Genomic DNA, 25,269 nt, shown 5'->3' with positions numbered 1-25,269 from the left:
CAGACCCCTGAAACACAAGAATATGTTATTGTGGTTACAAAAATGAAAAGCACCTGGTCCCTACCCTCCAAACCACAATCAAATTATTAGAGACTGAGGAGAAAATCAGTATTAAAGACAGAGCCCTAAAAAGGAGATGGGCACAGAGAGCGTGGAAGCCTAAGAAATCTACAGCACTCCACAGGGAACAGTGGGGTTTGACCTCCCTGGATGTCTTACTTCCATCAGTTTGGGATAAGAAATTCACAATGGGGTCTGGAGCTATAGCACAGCGGGTAGGGCATTTTCCTTGCACGCGGTCAACCTGGGTTCGATTCCCAGCATCCCATGTAGTCCCCCAAGCATTGTCGCGAGTAGCTCCTGAGGGCAGAGCCAGGAGTAACCCCTGAGCATTGCCGGATGTGACTCAAAAAGCAAAAAAAGCAAAAAAAAAAAAAAAAAAAAAAAAAGGAAATTCACAATGTGGGGCCAGAGAGACCTTACAGGGATTAAGGGCCCGTGCCTCGCACGTGACCAACTTCGATTTGACCCCCCCCCCCGCACACACACCACAAAGGGCCACTGAGCATGGCCAGGAATGATCACTGAACAAAGAGCCAGAAGTAAGCTGTGAGCACTGATGGGTGTGAACCCCTGTCCCTCCCACCCCATAAATGTTTATAATTAAAAAAAAAATTGTGATGGGGCTGGAGTGATAGTTGGTTTAGTGTTTGCCTTGCACAGAGCCAACCACGGTTCAATGCCCAGCAACCCATATGGCCCCGAGAGCACCGGCAGGGGTGATTCCTGAGTGCAGAATAAGGAGTAACCCCTGAGCATCTCGGGCCGTGGCCCCAAACAAACAAAAACCCAAATTCACGATGAACTATTTTTGAGTGTTCCTACTTGAAAGGAAGAAACTCTTTTTGAGATGAACCCTTTCTGACTTTTATTGTGTATCCCTTACTTTTGAGGAGCACAAAGAGACTTTTAACGATATGAATTAAATCTGTCACTGTCACTGTCCTCCCATTGTTCATCGATTTGCTTGAGCGGGCCCAGTAACGTCTCCATTGTGACAACTGTTACTGTGTTTGGCATATCGAATACATGGCGGGTAGCTTGCCAATGGATATAATTTCAGCTTTCCACATATATATATATATATATACATTATTTAAAAATCCAATACTATACCAGCTGAGAGCTTATTTCACATTGATAATTTTTCAATTCTCAAACTGTATAAAGTTAACTATGATTCAAGTTAATTTGTGTGTGTATAGTTATATATTAACCCCTCCTGAGTGAGGCATTTATGCAAGGAATAAAAAGGGCGAATAAAAAAAATGACTAAAGGATAGGACGCTTGCTTTGGACACAGCTGGTCTGGGTTTGATCCCTGGCACCCCATATGGTCACCTGAACGCTGCCAAAAGTGATGCCTGACTCCAGAGCCAGGAGTGGGCCCAGAGCACTACTGGATATGGCCTCAAAACAGAAGCAAAACAAAATGACCACTGATCCTCAGATACTACGCTAGAAAATAGTATAAAATAAGCTCATAAGTTACTTTTACGATAATGTACGGCTTATGTGTACCATAAAAGCTGTATAAACCCCTCTAAGGATATTGCAAAGTTTTACCTTACCAGTAAGCTGAAAATGATCTAATTTTATTTATTAGATTCTACGTCCTTTTTATGGAATTTTTTCTAAATGGTAGCTCAGGTAATTATGTTATTGTAAACGGTTTTGATGTACAATGTTACTGTACCTACACCACCACCAAACGGTCCAAGACCCTCTGCTACTGTCCTGATTTGGCCACTTCCAGTCACTGAGTCTGAGGTGATGTTTATTACGGAACCTGCAGATAGGGAGCAAATTCCAAGGAGAGCAACGGTTTAAAAAAAAAAAAAGATTTATATAAAGAACTGGAATCTTCATCTTTAAAAAAAGTTAAGCAAAACATGTTATACATAAAATCTTACAAAGAATCGTTATTTATATAAAAAATGTAAGCATAAGAGTTTGTTGCTGTAAGTCTATCTTGAGAATTCAAGTAGGTAGCATTTACTTATAGTGAGGCAAAAAAATCATAAACACTGCTATTCTGATTTTAAAATAAGGAGGAAGGGGTCCTTTCTGAGCTATGTCCGGCAGCAGAGGGGAGAGCACTTGCCTTGCACATGCGAGGCCCTGGGTTTGAGTCCCAAACAGGGAAAAACAACAAAATGGTAATCAGGGGTTAAAGAATAACAAGCCCAATTCACAAAGTCTATATTTAGTTCTGATTCCCCAATACTAAGAAAATTAGCTTAAAATACACCATGTTGACAATCTAGAAGCTCATTAATAAAGCTTTTATATTCTAATAAAGCTTATGTAGCTCGCTGATGTTAGCTTATATCATCCCACAGGGTATCAAATGCTTCAGTGGCTACAACAGGATTATAAACTATCTGAAGTATACAGGTAAGTGAAGGCAGCAATTTTGTAGCAGCAACCAGTAACATATACTAGAGTTCTCAATATATATTAAAGTATCAAAAATTTGCTCAGTGTTCAAAAACAGGTATACCGTGTTTTCTTGTATCACTTTATTGCTTCTTCACAGAGTACTCTGGTCTTGTTTGGGGGCCACACCCAGCAAGGCCCAGGACTTAGTCCTAGCTCAGCACTCAGAGAATCACACCTGGCAGAGTTTGGGGGACCACATTTATTCTGTACTGGGGAGTGAACCCAGGTCAGCTGCATGTAAGTAAGGCAAGTGCTCTTCCTGCTGTACTATTGCTCTGGCCCTGACAGTGCAATATTTTATAAATAAGAAAATAGTAAATAATAGTAAATAAAAATATTGTGATCAATTCATCAGCACCATTTTCCCAATAGCATGCACTCATTTCATATCTGCAACATACTTTAGTAATTTTCACAGTATCTCAAACTTTATTATTATTTTATCCATTACAGTAATCTGTGATTAGTGATTTGATGCTACTATTGTAGCTTTTGTGAAGAGTCTAACATCAGGCCCGTATAAGATGGTGAAACTTCATTTAATAATTTATCAGAAGGGAAGGATAGTGGTAGGCAATCCGGTAAAAAGGGATCAACTGGGTAGTGACGAGCAAAATGTACAAAACTCAATGGAGCAGATTTGACTATTTTTTATTGACATTCTACAAAAGTTTATCTAACGTTATTAACCAGGGTTGACTGTCCTACCCATTGGGCTTTCGCTGTCTCTTCTTCTCCTCAGGCTTCCCTGAATTCCCTAAAATACAAGACACAGCAACAATATTAAAATGAGGGCAACTGATCTCTACAATGGCTTTTAACTGTTCAGGTGAAAGGAAGTCACAGCAGTGCTCAGGGCTCATCCGTGGCAGTGCCTGGTGGATCATCTGTGGTGCTGAATTCAAACTGGGCTCAGTCACACACAAGGCCAGCTACCTACCTTCTATACTATCTCTCTGGCCCCCAGAAAGTATCTTCTACGTCCAAAGTTAGAAACAATTAGGCCCAAGAAGGAAGTTGAGAGTTGAGAGGCAACTAAGCCCAAAAAACAAACAAAACACCCCCCCCCCCAAAAGACAACAATATTCTTTCTGCTATTGGAGCAATAGCACAACGGTAGGGCCTTTGCCCTGCAAGCGGCCGTCTCAGCTGAGTCTAAGCAGTCTCAGCAGAGCCGGGTTCGATTCCTCCGCCCCTCGCAGAGAGCCCGGCAAGCTACCGAGAGTATCTCGCCTGCACGACAAAGCCTGGCAAGCCCCCCATGACGTATTCGATATGCCAGACACAGTAACAACAAGGCTCACGATGGAGACGTTACTGGGCCCGCTTGAGCAAACCGATGAACAACGGGAGGACAGTGACAGTGATGATAAAACTATTCTGCCTGTGCTCTAGAAATAAATAATAAAGCTTGGAAGACAGCACATCTGCTTTAAACATGGTCTACTGAATATTTTAAAGCCATCGGTGGAACTCACAACTCAGAAGAAACAGAATTCTTATAAAATATTACTGCTGGAGGGCAGAATGATAATGTAGTGGGCAGGACATTTGTCTTGCACACTGCCTGACCTGAGTTTGATCCCATATGGTCCTCAGAGCACCATCAAGAATAATTTGTGAGTGCAGAGCCAGGAGGAGTAACCCCTGAGCAAAGCTGGGTATGGCCACAAAACAAACACAAAATCATTACTGCTTATTTACAATGCACACAAAAGTTTAGACGGTGACAATTTAAGGAGACTGTTTTCATGTGGCTAAGATAACAACCATTCTGCAACCATGGATGAAAGGGTCACTATGACTTTCAAGTTGAACCAAGAAAAACATGTTAATTTAATTACTGATTTTTGGCTCTGGTGCCATACCCAATGGTGCTCAGGGCTGACTCCTAGCTATGTGCTCTGGGGTCACTCCGGGCAGTGCTCAGGGACCATACGTGGTATTGGGGATCAAACTAGGACCAAGTGCGTGCAAGGCAAATGACTTGTACTGTATCATATTAACAACTATACTATGTCTCTGCCCCCCAAATGGTAGTTTTAAAAGCTAGAAATGCCACAGATAATTCTTCTGGAAACTCCGGGTAAAATAAATGCAAAGAATCACCATTCTAGATGCCTTTAAAGAATATCTGAGATTCATGAGAGGGGGTAAACATAACAACATTCCCAGGGTTTGGGAAGAAGCTGATGTCATACTCTGTGGATAACCTGAGGGGTTCAAACTGTCAACAGAGGAAGTAAGTGCAGAAGTGAAAGAAACACCATGGGAATTAGAAGTGGAGCCTGAGGGTGAAACTGAATTGCTATAATTTCATGATAAAACTTGAATGGATGAGGAGTTGATTCTTACAGGGGAGCAAAAAAAAAAGTCATTTTCTTAGATGGAATCTACTTCTGGCAAAGATGCTGTGAATCCCGCTGAAAGAACAACAAAGGAATTCAGATATAAATTCTGCTGGTCAAGCAGGGTTAAAGAGGATTGAGATTTGAAAGTTTGAAAGTTCTCGATTTTAAAAGTTCTACTGTGAGTAAAATTTTATCAAACAGCGTCACAACCTAGAGAAAACCTCTCATGAAAGAAAGAGTCCAACTGTTTGGCAAAAATTGTCTTAAGATATTTCCAAACACTCCAAATTTCAGTGGCTACTATTCTGATCAGTCACTACATCAATATCAAGGTAAGATGCCACCATCAAAAAACATTACAGCTCGATGAATGCTCCATGATAACATTTTTGGTAATAAAACATTTTTAAATTAAGATATGGATATTCATTTAACCATAATGCCATAGCATACCTAATGGACTACAATATAGTATGAATATAAATTCTATATGGACCAGAGAAGCAATTTTTGTGAGTGACTTTATTACAAGATTTGCATTACTGCAGTGACCTGCAAACTGAATCCACAATATTTGTAAACGGTACCTCTAAGAGCTGAATCTGTCACTGAATTCTGACTCTGGCTTCCCTGGAGCAGCAAGGGACCCACATAGCTGGGGTCAAACCCTAGTGACAGCATGCAAGGCCTTCCCCAGGCACTATTAAATCCTTTGCAGAAAGGGAAAGCAAACAGCAGCAGGAGAAAGCACTCGCACACGCTCAGAGACAGGTATTCACCTGTTCACTTATTAATTAGCAGAAATTTATGAAGATTATAGGAAACTAGACACCAAGTTCTACAGTGCAGCTACAGCGTACCAAAACACACACACATACACACACACACACACACACACACACCCCACACATGAGCAAGCCCTGCTTCTGGTCGAGGTGGCCCAGACAGCGCTCTCAGTGGGTTTCCCTCCCTCCCGTCACAGCCCTAGCACGCATGCATGTGCATACACACGCATGTGCATACACACGCATACACACACACACACACACACACACACCAGTGAGAGAGCCCTGCTTCTAGTCGAGGTGGCCCAGACAGTGCTCCCAGCAGATTTCCAGACAGCACTTCCAATGGGTTTCCCTTCCATCACCGTCCTAGGGTTCTCTCTCTCTCTCTCTCTCTCTCTCTCTCTCTCTCTCTCTCTCTCTCTCTCTCTCTCCCCCTCCCTCCCTCCCTCCCTCCCTCCCATTGCTGTTTCACTTTCCTTTTCTATAAAGGATTAATAATACCTGGGGAAGGCCTTGCATGCATCCACTAGGGTTTGACCCCAGCATCGCAGGTCCCTTACCGCCCCAGGGAAGCCAGTAGTGTACACACACACACACACACACACACACACACACACACACACACGTACACACACATGCCAAGAGCCCTGCTTCTAGTCGAGGTGGCCCAGAAGGCTCCCAGTGGGTTTCCTTTCATCATCATCACTGTCCTAGCCCGCGCACACGCATACACACACACAGACTCATACACATACACACACCCCAGGAGCGAGTTCAGCTTCTAGTCGAGGTGATTCAGACAGTGCTTCCAATGTGTTTACCTTCCATCACTGCCCTAGTGTACACACACACACACACACACACACACACACACACACACACACACACACACACCAGTGAGAGAGCCCTGCTTCTAAGACAATGCTCTCAGTGTGTTTCCCTTCCAACAACACTCTAGTGTACACACACATACAGATACCCACACCCACACATACGCAGAGAGAGCCCTGCTTCTAGGTGAAGTGGCCCAGATAGCACTTCCAATGAGTTTCCCTTCTATCATTGCCCTAGGACACACCACACACACACAGACACACAGACACACACACACACACTCTCATATACACATGGACACACCAGCAAGCAAGCTCTGCTTCTAGTCGAGGTGGCCAACAGCACTTCCAGCGGCTTCCCTTCCATCACCGCCCTAGTGTACACACAGACACCCAAACCACCCACCCACCCCTCCCCCCACTCACAGACACACGCCAGTGAAAGTCCTGCTTCTAGTCAAGGTGGCCCAAACAGCGCTTCCTGTGGGTTTGCCTTCCATCACTGCCCTAGGGTACACATACACACACACAAACACACACACACACATACACACAGACTCATACACACACAAACACACACATACATTCCAGCGAGCAAGCCCTGCTTCTAGTTGAGGTGGCCGACAGCGTTTCCAGCAGGTTTCCCTTCCATCACCACCCTAGTGTACACACACACACACACATACCCACACCACCCCCCACATACACATACACATGCACACACACGCCAGCGAGAGCCCTGCTTCTAAGACAATGCTCCCAGAGATTTCCCTTCCATCACTGCCCTAGCGTACACACACACAGACACACACACAGACACACACACAGACACACACACACACACACACACCAGCGAGAGCCCCGCTTCTAGTTGAGGTGGCCCCATAGCACTCACCTATGGGTTTCCCTCCCATCATCACCTGAGCACGCCTGTGCACACACACACACCCACCCACCAGCGAGAGAGCCCTGCTTCTAAGACAGTGCTCCCATTGGGTTTTCCTTCCATCACCGCCCTAGTGTACACACACACAGACACCCACACCCAACCACACACACACACACACACACAGGCACATACGCCAGAGAGAGAGCCCTGCTATTAGTAGAGGTGGTCGACAGCGCTTCCAGTGGGTTTCCCTTCCATCCCCGCCCTAGCATACACCCCCCACACACACCCACACACATACACACCCACACAAGGACACACGCCGGAGAGAGAGCCCTGCTTCTAATCGAGGTGGCCCAAACAGCACTTCCAGTAGGTTTACCTTCCATCACCGCCCTAGTGCACACACGCACACACACAGACACACACACGCCACAGACACACAGACACACACACACACACACACACACACACAGACAAACTGGGACACACGCCAGAGAGAGAGCCCTGCTTCTAATCGAGGTGGCCCAAACAGCACTTCCAATAGGTTTACCTTCCATCACCGCCCTAGTGCACACACGCACACACACAGACACACAGACACACACACACACCACACAGACACACACACACAGACACACACACACACACACACACACACGGACACACGCCAGAGAGAGAGCCCTGCTATTAGTAGAGGTGGTCGACAGTGCTTCCAGTGGGTTTCCCTTCCATCCCCGCCCTAGCGTACACTCCCCCTCCACACACCCCCACCCCCACAAGGACACACTCCGGAGAGAGAGAGCCCTGCTTCTAGTCCAGGTGGCCCAAACAGCACTTCCAGTAGGTTTACCTTCCATCATTGCCCTAGTGCACACACGCACACACACAGACACACAGACACACACACACACCACACAGACACACACACACAGGGACACACGCCAGAGAGAGAGCCCTGCTTCTAATCGAGGTGGCCCAAACAGCACTTCCAGTAGGTTTACCTTCCATCATTGCCCTAGTGCACACACGCACACACACAGACACACAGACACACACACACACCACACAGACACACACACACAGGGACACACGCCAGAGAGAGAGCCCTGCTTCTAATCGAGGTGGCCCAAACAGCACTTCCAGTAGGTTTACCTTCCATCACCGCCCTAGTGCACACACACAGACACACACACACACCACAGACACACAGACAGACAGACACACACACACACACACACACACACACACACACTGGGACACACGCCAGAGAGAGAGCCCTGCTTCTAATCGAGGTGGCCCAAACAGCACTTCCAGTAGGTTTACCTTCCATCGCCGCCCTAGTGCACACACGCACACACGTGCACGCACACACACACACACACACACGCACGCACGCCAGCGAGCGAGCCCCGCTTCTAGGGGAGGTGGCCCACTCAGCCCGCCCTTGGCTGCGCACGCCAAGGCCCCGCACCAAGCCCAGGGCGCGGCGGGGGACACGAGCTCCGCTCCCACGGGCCAGAGGCGCCGCGGCACCCACTGGGAGTCCCGGCCCGGGCCAGCCAGGCCCCGCCCGAGGGCCCGGCCCCCCGCAGCCCGCCCCGCCGCCCGCCCCGGCCCCGCGCCCGCCCCGGCCGTACCTGCCCGCGCTCCGCCCGGCGCTGCAGTTCCGAGTGCCGCTCCAGGGCGCTGGCGAAGCCGCCCGCGCGCGCCGTAGACTCTCCGGGCTCGGAACTCTCGCCCCCGGCTCCGCTGTCACCGCTGGCGCCGCGACACGATCGGGAGAAGAGAAAAAGTCGCGGGAAATGCCTCCTGGCTGTCAAGGCACGAGTTCCACACAGCGCCGCCATTGTGGCCGGACGCCTGACCTTTGACCGCTCCGCCTGCGCGCGGGTCACGGGGCGGGGCTTCAGGAGCTCCGCCCCCCTGGAGGCCGGGGGCGGGGCCGGGAGACTCTAGGCGGAGGCGTTAGCCACCTAAAGCTGGGCGATTAGTGACTTAGTAAATCATAGTTATCTCAATTAAAAGTTTTTTGTTTTTTTTAATAGCTATGCTGAATTCTCCGTGAATGGAGGCCCCCTACTGGTTAGTAATCCACTGTTGCTAGTGACCTGCAAAGTTTTGCAATAAATGCATTTTTTTTTTCTATTTGGGTCACATCCAGCCATGCACAGGGCTTACTCCTGGTTCTGCACTCAGAATTACCCCTGGCGGTGCTCAGGGGACCATATGGGATGCTGGGAATCGAATCAAACGCCCTACCCGCTGTGCTATTTATTGCTCCAGCCCCAGTAAATGCATTTTGAATCGTTGGAAATTGTCCTTCTGGACATCTCTTGGGTCTTATCCTGAATCCATTCTACTAGGACTTGCTGGCCCTGTCCCCTGGGTGGGCCCCCCAGGGGAACTCTAGCTCTCTCCCTCACCGCTCGTGCTTTCTTTGCTCACCTGAGGTCTTTCTGACTGCCTTAGAATTAAGTTTCCATTCTAATTGAAATCCCTCATTGGATCCCTTGTTTCTGTTATTCAGCAGCTCTTTATGTGCCATATAGGAATAGTTTGCTTAGAATAATTTTGCTTTGCTTGTATCTCCCAACTTTGTAAACATTTGGGGCAGGAACTTTACTGTTGGATACCTAACATTGAATACATAGTAGGGCTCCACAAACAGTGCTCCTGCGTCTGTTCTGGTCAGGCCGCTAACTTCACAAAAAGTGTAATCTTTCTGAGCTGTTTTTATTACTTCTAGTTATCTACATTCCTTTTCAGAAGAATGTGACAAAACACTAGTAATTGCTCACCCTCTTCATTTCCTCTCTTTCCTCCCATATCGTTCATTCCCAGGACTTACCCACCCTGCTGAGCATCCAGCTTAAAGCATGATTTAAAATGTCCTTACTGAATAAACCACCTCTCTAGACAATATCTTTTTTGTTAGTTTGGACTTTCATGATTTTGATGTACAAAGTTACTGCACCTTCCTTACCACCAAAGTTCCCAACACCCTCCACCACTGTTCTACCAGCATTTTAGCGTGAATCTACATTCCTTCTGGGGGTCGGTGGCAAAAACATTTCCAGTCCATATAAGTTGGCAGACGGAATTGTTATGTAACAGCCCGTCTTAATACCTTTGACTCGACATACATGCTTTTCTCAGCAACAGTATAAAAAATACTAAAGAATGCTAACCTCTGGATGGTGCATCACGATCACGATTGCGACCATCCGGTTGTTCGTCGATTGCCTCGAGCAAGCCCCAGTAACGTCTCCTTCGTCCTAGCCCTGAGATTTTTTTAAAAGTGCCATATTCAAGGCTCTTTCAGGGTTAGGAGCATGAGACCCATCATTGTTACTGGTATTTGGCATATTGGGTACACCACGGAGAGTTTGCCAGACTCTGCCGTGTGGGCAGGTTACATTCGGTAGCCTGCCAGGTTGTCCCAAGAAGGAATAAGATAATAAGATGTCGCTTCCGGGAGCTGGGTTTTATAGTCTCTGGGTCTTGGCCATTGATGGGATTACACGGCGCCAGGGGGTCAGTTGGTGGGTGTGACCCCCTCCTACTGGAAGGTGAAGGATCTGGGTGGAGGATGCTCAGCCCCAATCCGAGCAGGCTTGGAGATCTCAGCCCCCAGACCCACATGCTTTTGTTCCTCTGCCGGTACCTTCATGTGTGTGGAGAGTGGTCTCGGCATGGTGGTGGCTGGTTCTGGAGGTCTTCGGCTGCTGGAGCCCTGGTCGGGGCGGGGAGGAAAACTTAACCCACTCCTCTCCAAGGGGCCCCCGGCGAGGACAGCCAGGCATGGGGGCAGGAGACTCTGGATGGTGCATATTTGTGTGAATTACATCATAAGTCAGCTGTTGTTAACCCTTACAAATCCATTATAGTGTTTACAAATTTCTGTTCCACCTATATTCTCCCTCTAGGCTCTTACATCATTTATTTGCTTCGCCACAAAATGTTTGCATTATTTTCTATGGCTGGTACTTCTACTACCCTTCAGCAAATTAGAAAGAGCACCAGTCAGTGTCCTTAACCACTACTCCCCACTGGACTTCCTGCCCTAATATCCTTCCTGTGATCCCCACTCTAGAAGTTGACTTAGGGCAAGCCAGTTTAATGTAGTTTGGTTTCCTCACAATAAAATACCTATAGAACTGATGGGATTTCTAAGGCCCCGCCTCTCAAATCTGGTAAGTTAATATATATCTATATCCTACCTCAGCCAGATGGTACAATCCTTGAAGACTCTGTGACAGTTTGGGCATTTGGGGACAAATCTATGTTTATCATGTGTAAGTTTCCGTCAACTTAATTTCAAGTCAGGCTTAGCTGTCTACATTGAGAGACTATAAGCATCAAGCGAGAGGTCCTGTCCTTGCCTAAACCAGTGCCCACTCTGACAGCTACTCTCTTGACAGTTCTCACACCTTCAGAGCATTTTAGGGAATCTGATCCTGCTCTACTTGAACCATGTCTTCTTTCTTGATTTGTTGAAGTTTGTTTTTTTCTACCCTAGAGTTGGCAGGTTGATAGAATGCTTTGTTGAAGCACAGTGACCGCGATAAAAGCAAATAGCATCGTGTTATGGCTACTGGTTGTGACGTCTAGAGAATGGTGGTGATACGGCTGCGTCTTTGGGCAGAGAATTACAAACTGGGGACACTAGTGGAGGGAAGTTGAACCTGGTGATGGGATTGGTATTGGAACATTGTATGCCTGTACCTCAACTATGAATAACTGCAACTCACTGTGCAATGGGGGAAAAAATTAAGTTACAGGACTGGAGCAATAGTACAGTGGGTAGAACACTTGCCTTGGAAAAACCCGTGCTCCATACCCAGCTCCCCATATTGTCCTCTGAGCCCTAGCAAGAGTGATCCCTGAGCACAGATCCATAAGTCAGTTGAGTGTCCCATGGATGTGGTCCTAAAGCCAAATAGGGAAAAAAAATTACAGATTGAAAAATAGGATATGAACGAAAAATGCCACTTAGTGGGCAGCTACAAGTGAAATCCAGGTGTCTTAGGCATTCATGAAGGCCTGGAAAAAAGAATGAAGCTAGCAGCACATCATGAAAGACTAAAAAGCATCTCAAAACGGCATGTGTCAAAGTGAAAGATCACACCCACTAAAACTATTCAAACAAAATCGAGTTTTCTACTATGCTAGGAAAACCACTAATTGTCACACCACCAAAAAATCTCACTAGTATAAAATCGCATTATGAAATCTGGCAATAAATTTAGTGACACAAATCCTCTTCTAAACAAGTTTTTTTTTAATATTTGATTTGGGTTATTTTGATCTTAGAATATGGACACTGTGAAATGAAGGCTTGCAGGTTAACTGAAAAAAGACAAAGCATACATGCTTGCATTAACTACAACCTAATATCATTCCTATACCTAACTAGGTCACTAAATCATGGCTAAATGCCTCTTCACTATGGGAAAAAGTTGATTTTTCATCTAAGTTACAAAGAAAATACAAAGGATCCTACCATTCAGCATTAAGCACCATTTCCTCTAGCAAGTTGTTGCAATTGTCCGTTGATAGTCAATATGTAGCTTTTCCACTTTTAGTACACTATTCGATATGCCAGACACAGTAACAACAAAGTCTCCAATGGAGACGTTACTGGGCCCGCTCCACGATCAACGGGAGGGCCTTTACCTTTTACCTTTACCAATTCTAGTTTAAAAAATATTGGCTTTTTTTTTATATCAAAGAGACTATCTGCAGAGACTATCACTTTCCTCAACAGACAGGAAATACAAAGAACCCAGAGCCAATTATAGAATTTTTATTGTTTTCAAATACTATACAAAAAAAATAGTGTATATTTCTTGATTAACAGATTCATAAACAGTGGTTACAAGTTAAATGTTTCATTCTCTAGTTCAATGATTTACTAAAATTATAATCATTTCTACACGTTCCCATGGACTGCTTTGGCCTCTAATAGACACCTAAGATAGCTTCCCACAAACATCAAGAACATTCCTTTGGATGAATGCAGGGTTCATTTTCTTCTATCCCAGCCATATCCAGTACCTGAGTGTTCACTCTCAAGTTGCTACATTCTCATAATGACAAGTAAAAACCATAATGAAATGGTCAGCACCTTTATAGTGTACTCAGTAAATAGAATGTTTCATATTTCTTATCTGTGAACTCATGTTGAATTTTCCACAGACTATTTTGATTAACATTTCTAAATCATATTTATCTTTCTAAATTCATCCTCCATCTATGTTTTACTACTTCAAGGGGGAAAATTCTTTTCAATAAATCACAGCATTTTTCAGTATGTATAAGTAGATGTCTAGAAAGTCATTCTCCAATTTCTTCTGTCACAGCTGTTGCCTGTACACATACTTCAACCTCACTCTCCCCCTATTTATGTATCCCCAAAGAGTAAGGAGATTTGGGGCTATTATCCTAAAGAAACCGCCATTTCACTTGCTTTTACCTTTAAGAAAAGAACAACCAACCAATCTAATGAAAGATGCGATTTTAAGAAAAATAAAAAGAGCAGTTGGTAGATTTTTTAAAAATGTGTTTTTAGTAGAAATAACCACATTATTTCTATTAAAAAAAAATTCTACTCTACAATCCTTCAACAATCTTTGCCTTAAAGTTGAGGAAATAATTTACAATATGTGAATGGGATGTAATTAAATAATGATTTAAATCGAACAAAAGAAAATTTTTTTTCAGCACTGACACCAGCTGGTAATACAATAAGCTGCTTACAGACCACTGATGTCATAATAAATACTGAGACCTATACTACTGATACACAGAATTTATTAAGCCTTTTACATGTACTACAGCACAGTTTCCACTGCATCTAAAATGTTTACAAAAGCACTAGCAATCGAGGACGGCAGCGTGTTATTTTATAACAATACTTGAGACTTTTCAAATTTGGTTTGTCGATGGCAATTGATCCTAAAGCAAACCTAGCCATGCTTTTTAAAATGCTTTATTGTCACTCCAAGCTTGGCAATCAACATTTGGCATAAACAATAATGAAACCCTCACAACTTGATAAATAACAAATACGACACTGCAGGCCACACACACAGCATGAGGGGAGAGTAGTGATGAGTAAGTAGCTATACGATCAGTGTTTCCTACCGTGGATGATGCAATCCCTGGGATGCAGGAACACCCAGAAGGACACGAGGAGCCTTGAGCATCATGCGCCTCTGGAGGGCATTTTCTATTTGCTTGCTTAAATATGGATTTGGGGCCATGGTAGGGGTGGGGGGAGATGAGTGACATCTTTGGGGGGGGGATGTATGCCAAATAATTTTAGAAAACTCTGTAGCTGATTAATAAAGTACCTTGGCCTCTATAGGTACCACAGGAGACTTTGGTTATCCAGCCCTGACATTCAGTTTTCAAAATAGGGGACAATGTCTATAATAATATTTTATCATTTCTAAGACACTGAAAACAAGTAGAAAATAAGCTGACTTATATTTAATGCATTAACTCCTCAGTAGCTCTAACACCTTAGTATAAATTTTTTTTCTATTTATATTAGTCATAGAACTTTGTGTGCTTTGTTTTAAATAATGCCATGTGAATGAAATGTACATTTCCTAATGTGACTGAGTCTTGCACTTATATAGCTAACTAGATCTTAAAAAAAAAATCTTTTAGGCTTATGAACTGAACATTAACTGAAAGTATTTCAGCCTACTGATAATATGGTATCACTTGGAATGATATTTAGTCAAACTAGAATCCTATTCTGCCTAAAAATACATTAAAATCAGTGACACAATAACCAATACAGTGAAATGGTTACTGTCATAACTGGTGACAAAAAAAGAACGAAAGTTTCCATGTTCAAGTAACCTGAGTTGAGTGCTACGCAAGCTGTCACTCACAAAACTAAAACAAACTGTAGATAGAACCAATTTATTTAGGTTGGTATTTTCAGATCCCCAATATAGATACTTATACCAGAGCAATGATCATTCAAAAACATTTTTGTCACTGGTCGTTCTTTCTTTGAAGGTAAAGAAAAATATGTGCAAACTTTTAATCACCAAGAATGAGCACATTCAAAAGAGTAATCTTAGCATGGAATCAAATATACAGAGGTTCAAAAAGCAAAATAATATAGGAGAAAATGATCCAAAGAAAGTAGGTAAGCATTTATGATAACTTGTGGCTTCTTAGAACATCCTAGCGAGTGTGTCCAGGTAGTACCTCTGCTTTTTTTTACCAGTTTCCTAAATAAAGGGTCCCAAGAGCACATTAAAGATTTCTCAGTGACACAGGTTAAGATATCTTTATTTACTTCAACCCAGAAACTATTTGGTTAAAGGAATCTGTAAAACTAAATAAAAGCACATCTGGTGGAAATTCATGGCGATGAACGTTGACAAGATGTACTTGGATCTCACTTGCAGCATCTGGCAGTGGGTAGCAGAACAAAGGTAGAAATCTCATGGGCTCTCCTGCATCTGTTCTGGAAGGGGCTCCGAGGCGGTGCCACTGGCATTTGCAGTCGAATTCAAGACTTCTCCAAAATCACCACCAGCAGGCTTGGTTCCCCCTACTTTCGACTTTTCAGAAAGTTCAAAAAAGGAAAAGGCATCATGAAACATAAGCTTAGCTGACTCTGCATATAGCAATTCTGAATGTACTTTGAACAATAAATGAATCGGGAACTTAATGGCTCAATGATTATATATGTGGAATATATAATTCCACCCATCATGCATGTACAGAATTTAGTGCTGTTGTGATGTTCAATGCGGTTAAATGAACATCTGCCTGAGGAGCTTTATAAAGCCTTTATTCTAAAATATCTTTACATTTGGATGACACTTAGTATTCCATTAAATTGTTCATTTAGCTACATCCATTCAGAAAATATTGTTGTGTACAACAAAGGAAAGGAAGGCATGTATTTTCCCCAGTTATGATGGAAGCATTCTAACTCGACTCGAAGTGTGGTACACAGACCTAGGAACTCAACATGACTTGAGAACTTGCTAGAAATGTAGAATCTAGGGACAAAGATAAAGTACAGGGTGAAAGGTAATTGCCTTGCAGGTGGTTGATGCCAGTTCAATTCCTGGCACTGCATCTGGTCTCCCAAGCAATGCCAGGAGAGTGATCATCTCTGAGCACAGAGTCAGAAGTGAGCCTAAGCAACACGAGATGCACATTAAATATAAATTCATATATATATATATTTATACATATTTTAATAAACAATGAGTGCCTAACACTCATCACCTAAACACATGGCACATGATCAATAATCACAGAGAAAAGAATCAACTCCAAATCTTTAAGTACAAGTGGAGCCAATGGGTTCACTGACTACAACGTAATTTAGGAAAAGCTCTAATTATTTTACAGATTTGTTGGGGAGTATCTTTACCATATTATACTTTGAAAGCATCTATGTTTCTATTATGAATACAAATCAGTCATTTTAAAAGACGATTTCATCAGACAGAACATAAATAAACTTGGGAAGAGAGTACATCGTAAATGACTGGATGTTTCTCCATATCTTCTGTGTCCAAACAAGGAGAGACCATGAAAGTCCCAATAACACTCAGAACTGAGTTACAGGAAGCCTTTCTTCCTACAATGTAGTTTGTTTTCAAATATTTGGCTAACCATTAAAGAGAATAAAGCAGGTCGTCTATACTGTCTTCTCTTGACTGATGACAAAAATACACACACACACACACACACACATATGTATATGTATATATTTTTTATTTTGGGGGGGAGGCACACCAGCAATGCTCAGGGATTATTCCTGGAAGGGTCGAGGGACCAAACTCCCAAGGTGTAGGGTACCAAGGACAGTACCCTATCTGCTGTACTATCACTCCAGTCCCTATACTATGTGTGTGTGTGTATTTATACACCAAATACTTATTACAAAGTTGTAATGCATCAAGGACTTTTCTAGGACCCTGATTTAAAAAAATGCCAGCAAGCACAAAAAAGACAGATGCTGGCATTCATGGGTTAAAAAGTACACAGACAAGAATGGACCAAATGAGCTAACTGGAAGACATGTGTGTGTAATATCTGCTTCCTTTGTGAAAAGCATTTATACACGGGAGTAGAAAAGAAAAATCTTAACGTTTATATATCTAAAAATTGTTGTTAAAACACAGTGTGTTTTAACATAATAAATTATGTTTTAACATAATAAAATAATAATTTTTAATTGGGCTAGAGCCATAGCACAGCGGTAGGGCGTTTGCCTTGCACGCAGCCAGCCTGGCCGAGCCGGGTTCGATTCCTCCATCCCTCTCAGAGAGCCTGGCAAGCTACCGAGAGTATCTCGCCTGTGCGGCATAAGCCTGGCAAGCTACCCGTGATGTATTCAATATGCCAAACACAGTAACAACAGTGACAATAGGTGTTTGGTTTTAATGAATTTCTATAGGTTTCAAAGGGACCATTTAAAAATAAGTGACTTAATTATAATTCTGAAGCTGTCACTGTCACTGTCCTCCTGTTGTTCATCGATTTGCTCGAGCGGGCCCAGTAACGTCTCCATTGGAGACTTCGTTGTGAAGCTAATCTAAACATTCATTTTAAGATCATGTACATATAAAAATATTGAAGATAATAGTTTTAATGGTTTTTGTTTTACTTTGCTTTGGGGGCCACATCCAGCATTGCTCTGTACTCAGGGATCACTCCTGGTGAACTCAGGGGACCATATGAGATGCCAGGGATTGAACCTAGGTCGTCCTGTGCAAGGCAAGTGCCCCTGCCCACTCTAGTTTATACTCTGGACTCAAAGGTATTAGTATTAATCAACTCAAATATATTAGTGTTAAGATTTACACTCCATAATTATCAGAATCAGCTCAGGAAGAATTGACTTTATAGACTTTCATGCTCGTTTGTTAAAAATACATTGCTGGAAGACATTTGACAGCATCAGCCACAGTCTGGTACTAACCCCAGGGAGAGGGCCAAACAGGACTGAAATGACCTCTCTCAAGGTGACCTGTGATTCTACCAGTTGATAACTTTGCAATTTTTAATGTAATCTTAAAATACAACTTACAGGGGTTAGAGAGATAGTACAGCGTGCACTTGTGCCTTGTACACTGCTGACTGGGTTCAATGCCCGAAACCCCATATGCACCCCTCCCCCCACCACCTTCACTTTGCTGGGAGTGATCCCTGAGTGCAGAACAAAGGTGTGTCCCCCCAAACAAAAACAAAAAGACCGTACAAGTTCATGAAGCAAATTGTTATAGAAAAATGACCGACTCAACTGCAAAGGATAAAACAGACAACAACGATGATCGTAATAAAAATGTCCTATAATTAAGGACTAAACAAAAAAAAATCCATTAAAAGGCATATGCTAGTAGTCGTTAAGATAACAGGGAAAACTATATAATACAACCACAGAGACTGGCCCACATCCAAAAGAACAAAAGCAACTGGTGTTGGCGTAGATGGAGTGAGAAAGGGACCCTCCTTCATTGCTGGTGGGAATGCCAAATGGTTCAGCCCTTTTGGAAAACAGTATGGACGATTCTCAAAAAACTAGAAACTGACTTCCCATTTGACCCAGCAATACCACTCCTGGGAATATATCCCAGAGAGACTAAAAAATACAGTCGAAGTGACGTCTGCACTTGTTTGTTCATTGCAGCACTGTTTACAATAGCTAGAATCTGGAAAAAACCTGAGGGCCCGAGAACAGATGACTGGTTAAAGAAACTTTGGTACATCTACACAATGGAGTACTATGTAGCGGTTAGAAAAGATGAAGTCATGAAATTTACATATAAGTGGTACTACATGGAAAGTATCATGCTAAGCGAAATGAGTCAGAAAGAGAGGGATAGACACAGAAAGACTGCATTCATCTGGGTAACATAAAGAAACAAAATAGGAGACTAACACCCAAGAATAGCCAAGATAAGTACCAGGAGTTTTCCTCCATGGCTTGGAGGCTAGCCACACATGTCAGGGGGAAAAGCAGTTCAGATAAAGAAGGGAGCACCAAGTAAAGGGTGTTGGGAGGATCCTCCCAGGATGGGAGATGTGTGCGGAGAGTAGACTATAGACCGAACATGTTTGCCACTCAATGCCTCTTTTGCAAACCACAGCACCCAAAAGGAGAGAGAGAACAAAGGGGAATGCCCTGCCACAGAGGCAGGGTGGGATGGGGAGTATGGGGGGTGTGAGGGATACTGGGATCAGTGGTGGTGAGAATGGACTCTGGTGGAGGGATGGGTATTCGATCATTGTATAACTGAAACCCAAGCACAAAAATTTGTAAGTCTACAACTGTACCTCATGGTGATTCACTAAAATTAAAAAAAAAAAAAGAAAAGAAAACCTTTATAATACAAGGAAATATTTCTCATGTATTACGAACTTTTTTTCTTAGAAGATCTAACAGCAGAAAAGATATTAACAGCTAGTAGAGTTCCTGCCTTGTGTTCTGCAGTTTCAGACGTGATTCCCAGCACCCCATATGGTCCCTCAAGTGCTGCCAGGAGTTATCTCAAGTGCAGAGTCAGGAGTAAGCCCTGAGCAACGCCAGGCAACTTTGAGCATTTGAGCACTGCTGCCTCATCACCAAGATACAAATAAATAAGAACACAAAAGCAGAATTCTACTACATATACATGTATATAACTAGGTCACTGTGTGGGAGAAACAAGTGTCAGTTTTTACTATTTTCCTAAATTATTTAAAAATTTTTATACAAAAAAAATGATATTAATATTTGTTCTATTCCAAAAGCATGTGAAGTGAATAAAGTTAAGAGCGCAAAGCAATGATAAAGATTTTTTAAAATTACACATTTCTGGGACTGGAGCTATAGCACAGTGAGTAAGGCGCTGGCCTTCCACGTGGCCAACCCGGGTTCAGTTCCCAGCATCCCATATTATCCCCCAAGTACCGCCAGGAGTAATTCCTGAGTGCAGAGGCAGGAGTAATCCCTGAGCATCACCGGGTGTGACCCAAAAAGGCAAAAAAAAAAAAAAAATACACATTTCTGGCTGCACTATACTCAAAAGAATAAGATTGTGTGTGAGGGCCAGGAGATCGTCCAGTGGTTAGAGCTCATGCCTCAGATGAGCCCAAGCTGGGCTCAATACCCGGCACTGCACAGTTCCCTGAGCATCACTGAGTGCAGCCCTCCAAGTCCCTGAGCACCACCAGGTATGGCTCTGGATGCCCCCAGTGCTGCCCCCGAGAATGCAGGGTCCGAGCAGCATTGCATCCTCAGGCACTTGCATGGAATCCTAGCTGGGCTGGCAGAGAATTGCTGATGTGACTCTCCCTCCCCCCCCGCCCCACCAAACACACACCACTGAGCACCGCTGGGGAGGCCTCACACCACCTCCCCACACCAACAACAAAAACAAAGAACATATGTGAAGCCGGACAGGCTAAGTGCATGCAGAACATGGCATGCAGTAGGCCCAGTTTTTGATCCCAGCACCCAATCACCCCCCACGACCCCCCCAAGCACCAGCAGGGGTGACCCCTATGAAACTTGGAGCAGTCTCTGAGCCCTGCAGGGTGTGGTACAGAAAGAAAAGAAAAAACGTGTAACCTTAAATATACCTTACGAATGTACTAAATGGCTGAAGTTCTTTGAATATTTTCAGAAAAGAACTACTGACTAAGAGTGATTTAGTGATACCAAAGGAAGTGAAGGTACCAGCAAGATAGCTCAAAGACCTTGTTCATTCTCTACTTGCCTTTAAGTTTTCCACTTTTTCTTCAAATGATTTGAAAGTTGGGGAGTTTCTACGGGAAGAAAAGAAAAGAAAAATAAGATTACAAACAAAATACAAAGATTCTGAAAACACCATCAGTTGTGTACTTTCCTTTGCCATATTCTTAGTCAACAAAATTTACCTGTGCCATATATGTATGGGCATGTACACAACTATGTATTAATAGGGAAGAGTATCAATATGCGTCATTGTCAGTATCTGCAATAACGTGTCTGATTATTGCATGCCTGTGGCTGATGTGTGTGATAAAAGCCTAGCTAAGAACATGACTGAGAAGACGAAACAAAATCTCAGAAGGCTTAAGTTCTGTTACATCTTCCACCCGTCACAGTACAAGAAAACAGCATCAGTTAAATTTTGGTTAAATTTATGCTCGGGAACTTTTGCTTCCATTCACATATTGTGAGACAGCAAGATGAACTCGCAGCACCAGCAGTTCCATAATAGGGATCAGGACTCCCAGGAACGACATTAACAGGCAGGTAGAGGAGGGAGCGAAGGGAAGGAATGCACAAGCAAAGCCCTCAGAAGCTCTGCATTCACCCACTGATGTGGCTCACACAGGACTTTCTGAAGTTTTTATACTGTCCACCCAACACTGCTGAGCTAGAAAAATGTGAAAAAGAAAATAAGGGGGTCTCCTTTTCCCCACCGTGATATTGTGCAAATGACCAAATTGTGATCCCCAAGTTTGTCGTATTGGTCAGTACCTTTCAGACAACAGGCAACAGTGCCAATTCCCAGGCCCACCCAGTCCTATAGAATCAAAAACTCTAGGACTGGAGCCGGGAGAGCAGGAGGCTTAACATGCCCTCCCTGAAAGTTTGGATGCACCAAGCTGACGGCATGTACCACTTCCAAATGCTTAATGCCTTCTGCCTTGCTACTGGTTAAAATGGACAAACTGCAAGTCGTCGGTGATAGAAGAGGAGAGAATTAAGTCACTTTTGACTGCAATCGACACAGTGGGAAGGAGAAAGATCAAAAGGGAAGAAAACTAAAATGCATTACAGACAGATAAGCGTGGTCAAACACCCATATCTATCCAGCAAAAAGTTTTAGCAGAAAAATAATATTCACTTTTTAAAAAATAAATGGACTTCAGATATAGAGCAATTTGTAGAACAAATTTGTAGAACAAAATGTAGAACTTCGGAAATTAGAAATAAATCCTTTCAAAAAAAAATCATCTAATCTATCTTGCACTCATCCTTAAACGAACAGTTGTTGAAAACTAGTACGTTGGGGCTGGAGCGACAGCACAGCAGGTAGGGTGTTTGCCTTGCACGCAGCTGACCCGGGATCGATTCCCAGCATCATCCCATAAGGTCCCCTGAGCACCACCAAGAGTAATTCCTGAGTGTATGAGCCAGGAGTAACCCCTGTGCATGGCCGGGTATGACCCAAATAGCAAAAAAAAAAAAAAAAAAAAAAAAAAAAGAAAAGAAAAGAAAAGAAAACCAGTATGTTATACATGAAGCTTCTTTAGGGCAGAACTCTGTTTCCCTATTTCAGAACAGTTTGATTCAAACATCTAGAATAACAAGACCGTGCTATATCGACTACGTTTTATTAAAACATATACTTTACCTCATAGCAGGCATGCTAATTGAATGCTGAATGGAGCGTATACTAAGAGGCAGCATTAAAAAGAGATAGAAACAAAGTTAGTGCGGTGGCACTGAGATATTAGTAAAAGCAAACAAAATGTCGCTTTCTAGGGGCTGTGTCATTAGGCACCATGAGAAGTCATCTACTTTTTGAGGTGGAGGGTCAGTTATTCCAGCATAATGAACTTTTACTCATGAGTTATCGGTTTAATCCCAGCAGTTAATAGGCACCTGGCTCAATCCTGTATTTTAACAGCACTTGGAAAACTCTAAAGTGCAATCATGTCAGAAGTTAAATGATTTACTCCAGCTCACCCACAGAATCAGGAATGGCACTTGGGTCTCTGAATCCTGATTCAATGTTCACTGCCTCCCCTCAAAAAATAAAGTGCACACTTACACATACACACACCACAAGCAAGTCCAGCAATGTTATCTGCACAGAACAGAATCCCCTACTTGACAACTTCAAGTGATTTATATACCATTCCTTAGTAATAAGAGTAATACCTATTTTCTAATGAGACACTCAAACTTCATCTCAATTAAGCTAATTCTTAAAGACCATTAAATATGCGCCCCCCATCCGGCCCTACTAGGACCAACTTCTTGCTCAAGGACTATGCCATTCACCAATGGTGAATGTTCGAGATTATCCCCTCAGCATCTCTTACAGGAGACCATTTTGTAAGATGAGAGTAGCCCAATTCCGGGGATCACACAGAGATGGTCTCCTGCTGAGATTCTTATTACGTGTATAATATTTGGATCACAGCAGTTCTAAGTAAGCAGGACAGTCTCAGGAATTCTCAGTCACATTAAATTTTGCATGTTTATTGATTTTGCTTTCTCAAAGGCTCAGTCATCACAAACTACAGTATGTTTCAAATGTGTTTTCGCAAACTGGATTTGGGTTTAGGACTGAAGAACATGGAGGAGGATCCAGGTACAAGTAAATACATGCCGGCAGTTTGAGTAGTTCAGATAGTTTTAAGTAAAACGGACACCTTTGTATTTCACACTGCACATACACAAAGAAAAGGTTGGTGCATTCTCTCTATTCTATAATAGTGGTTGATATTGTGTATCAAAAACCATAATCCATGCTGGGAAAAATATGCTAATACATTTGCCACTATTGCAAGAAAGCTAAATTCTATCCCACACAGTTGAAGGGCAGAAATTAATATTCAGCATCCTTCTTTTGAGTCGAAAACCTAACTTCAAACATTATCTGTCCTTCCTAAGACTTTTCACAGAAGTTCCCTGTGAAAACCGCTGGATGAAGGTGTAAAAAAATCTGCTTGCCTTTGATACTCTTGCACACTGAATTCAATGGTATACTGCCACCACCAATATAATGATCAGTAAATCTCCACCCACCACACCTAATCTCAAGAACTGTAGTAATTGTTTTTATCAGAATTTTTTAAAGATAGCAAAATTCTTATAAATTAAGACATTGGTCCATTAGCGATAGGTACTTGAGCTAGAAAATAAAGAAGGTTTAGATGCTGAAGATTATTGTTTGGGACTGAGGGAAAGTTGCAAAAAATGCAGAGAAAGAGAATTTCCAAATAAAGGACTGAAGAGAAGCAGAGAGGCAGAGAAAAGGTAGGAGAGGTGACAATAATACAGAGAGGAAATATGAATGAGAAAGGGACAGGTAACTTGTTTCTTTGGTTTCTCAATACAATCTTGGTTTCTGACACTTTCCAATCAGCAGAAGTAATCTGAGTGCGGCCTGACCTCACTTAACATCCTGATGTTGGTGTGTACATACTTACATGTGGTTTAAAACAAATCACAATGTCCATGTCAACATGTCAGGGAAGTGGTATTCAGACTCATTCCCTTGGATCCCCAAACAACTTTGTTTCTGGTAACATATGCCCTTTTTTTTTTTCTCCTTTTTAAAATTTATTTATTTATTTGCTTTTTTGGGTTATACCCAGAGATGCTCAGGGGTTACTCCTGACTCTGCACTCAGGAATTACTCCTGGCGGTGCTTGGGGAACCATCTGGGATGCTGGGAATAGAACCCGGGTAGGTCGTGTGCAAGGCAAATGCCCTACCCACTGTACTATTGCTCTAGCCCAACATGTGCCCTTTTCCCAGGTGAGATTCAAGAAAGTTTTCTGTTCTTCATAACCAAGATTATTCACTAGAATCATCGTTCTGGAAGAAATGACAAGACTCTAGCAAAATAAGTTAATGGACAAAGGTGTAAAAAAATCTGCTTGCCTTTGATACTCTTGCACACTGAATTCAATGGTATCAATAACATAATGAAATAGTAAAGGAAGCACAACTTTAATTTGTAATTTGAAATCCATAGTTACAGTCACTGGCTCTAACCCCCCTACTTTCCTCAAAACCATCCAGTGAGTTCCATCTCTCTCTAGCCAGCATGGAAACTAGTTAAGTGTTTCTAGAAACTAGTTAAGGGTCAAAGGCACAGTTAAACAGAATGGTCATAAAACAGATCTCTTAGAGTCAC

General features: G+C 43.0%; 2 protein-coding genes across 6 annotated transcripts in view; both read right to left on the bottom strand.

The window, feature by feature from the left end:
* MRPS28 (mitochondrial ribosomal protein S28) overlaps positions 1 to 9,215 on the bottom strand; it is a 101,825-nt gene extending 92,610 nt beyond the window's left edge. Inside the window, 1 exon segment of the mRNA XM_056110536.1 lies at positions 9,004 to 9,215. Within this exon segment, the coding sequence (XP_055966511.1) occupies positions 9,004 to 9,213 (210 nt within the window). The 5' untranslated portion in view covers positions 9,214 to 9,215.
* Positions 9,216 to 15,664: 6,449 nt separating this feature from the next.
* TPD52 (tumor protein D52) overlaps positions 15,665 to 25,269 on the bottom strand; it is a 118,257-nt gene continuing 108,652 nt past the window's right edge. For 2 of the 5 annotated variants that reach the window (XM_056110499.1, XM_056110506.1), the window contains 3 exons: positions 22,750 to 22,791; positions 21,121 to 21,169; positions 15,665 to 15,957 (listed from right to left, as the gene is read on the bottom strand). In XM_056110499.1, coding sequence (XP_055966474.1) covers positions 15,838 to 15,957; positions 21,121 to 21,169; positions 22,750 to 22,791 — 211 coding nt within the window. In that variant the 3' untranslated portion in view covers positions 15,665 to 15,837. Of the gene's footprint in view, positions 15,958 to 21,090; positions 21,170 to 22,745; positions 22,792 to 25,269 lie in introns of those variants that run through there. The other 3 variants (XM_056110514.1, XM_056110521.1, XM_056110528.1) reach the window with 3 other exon arrangements.

This window comes from Sorex fumeus, unplaced genomic scaffold (assembly GCF_029834395.1).
Source record: "Sorex fumeus unplaced genomic scaffold, SorFum_2.1 ptg000002l, whole genome shotgun sequence".
Classification (NCBI taxonomy): domain Eukaryota; kingdom Metazoa; phylum Chordata; class Mammalia; order Eulipotyphla; family Soricidae; genus Sorex; species Sorex fumeus.
This window is presented reverse-complemented; position numbering and strand designations above follow the sequence as displayed.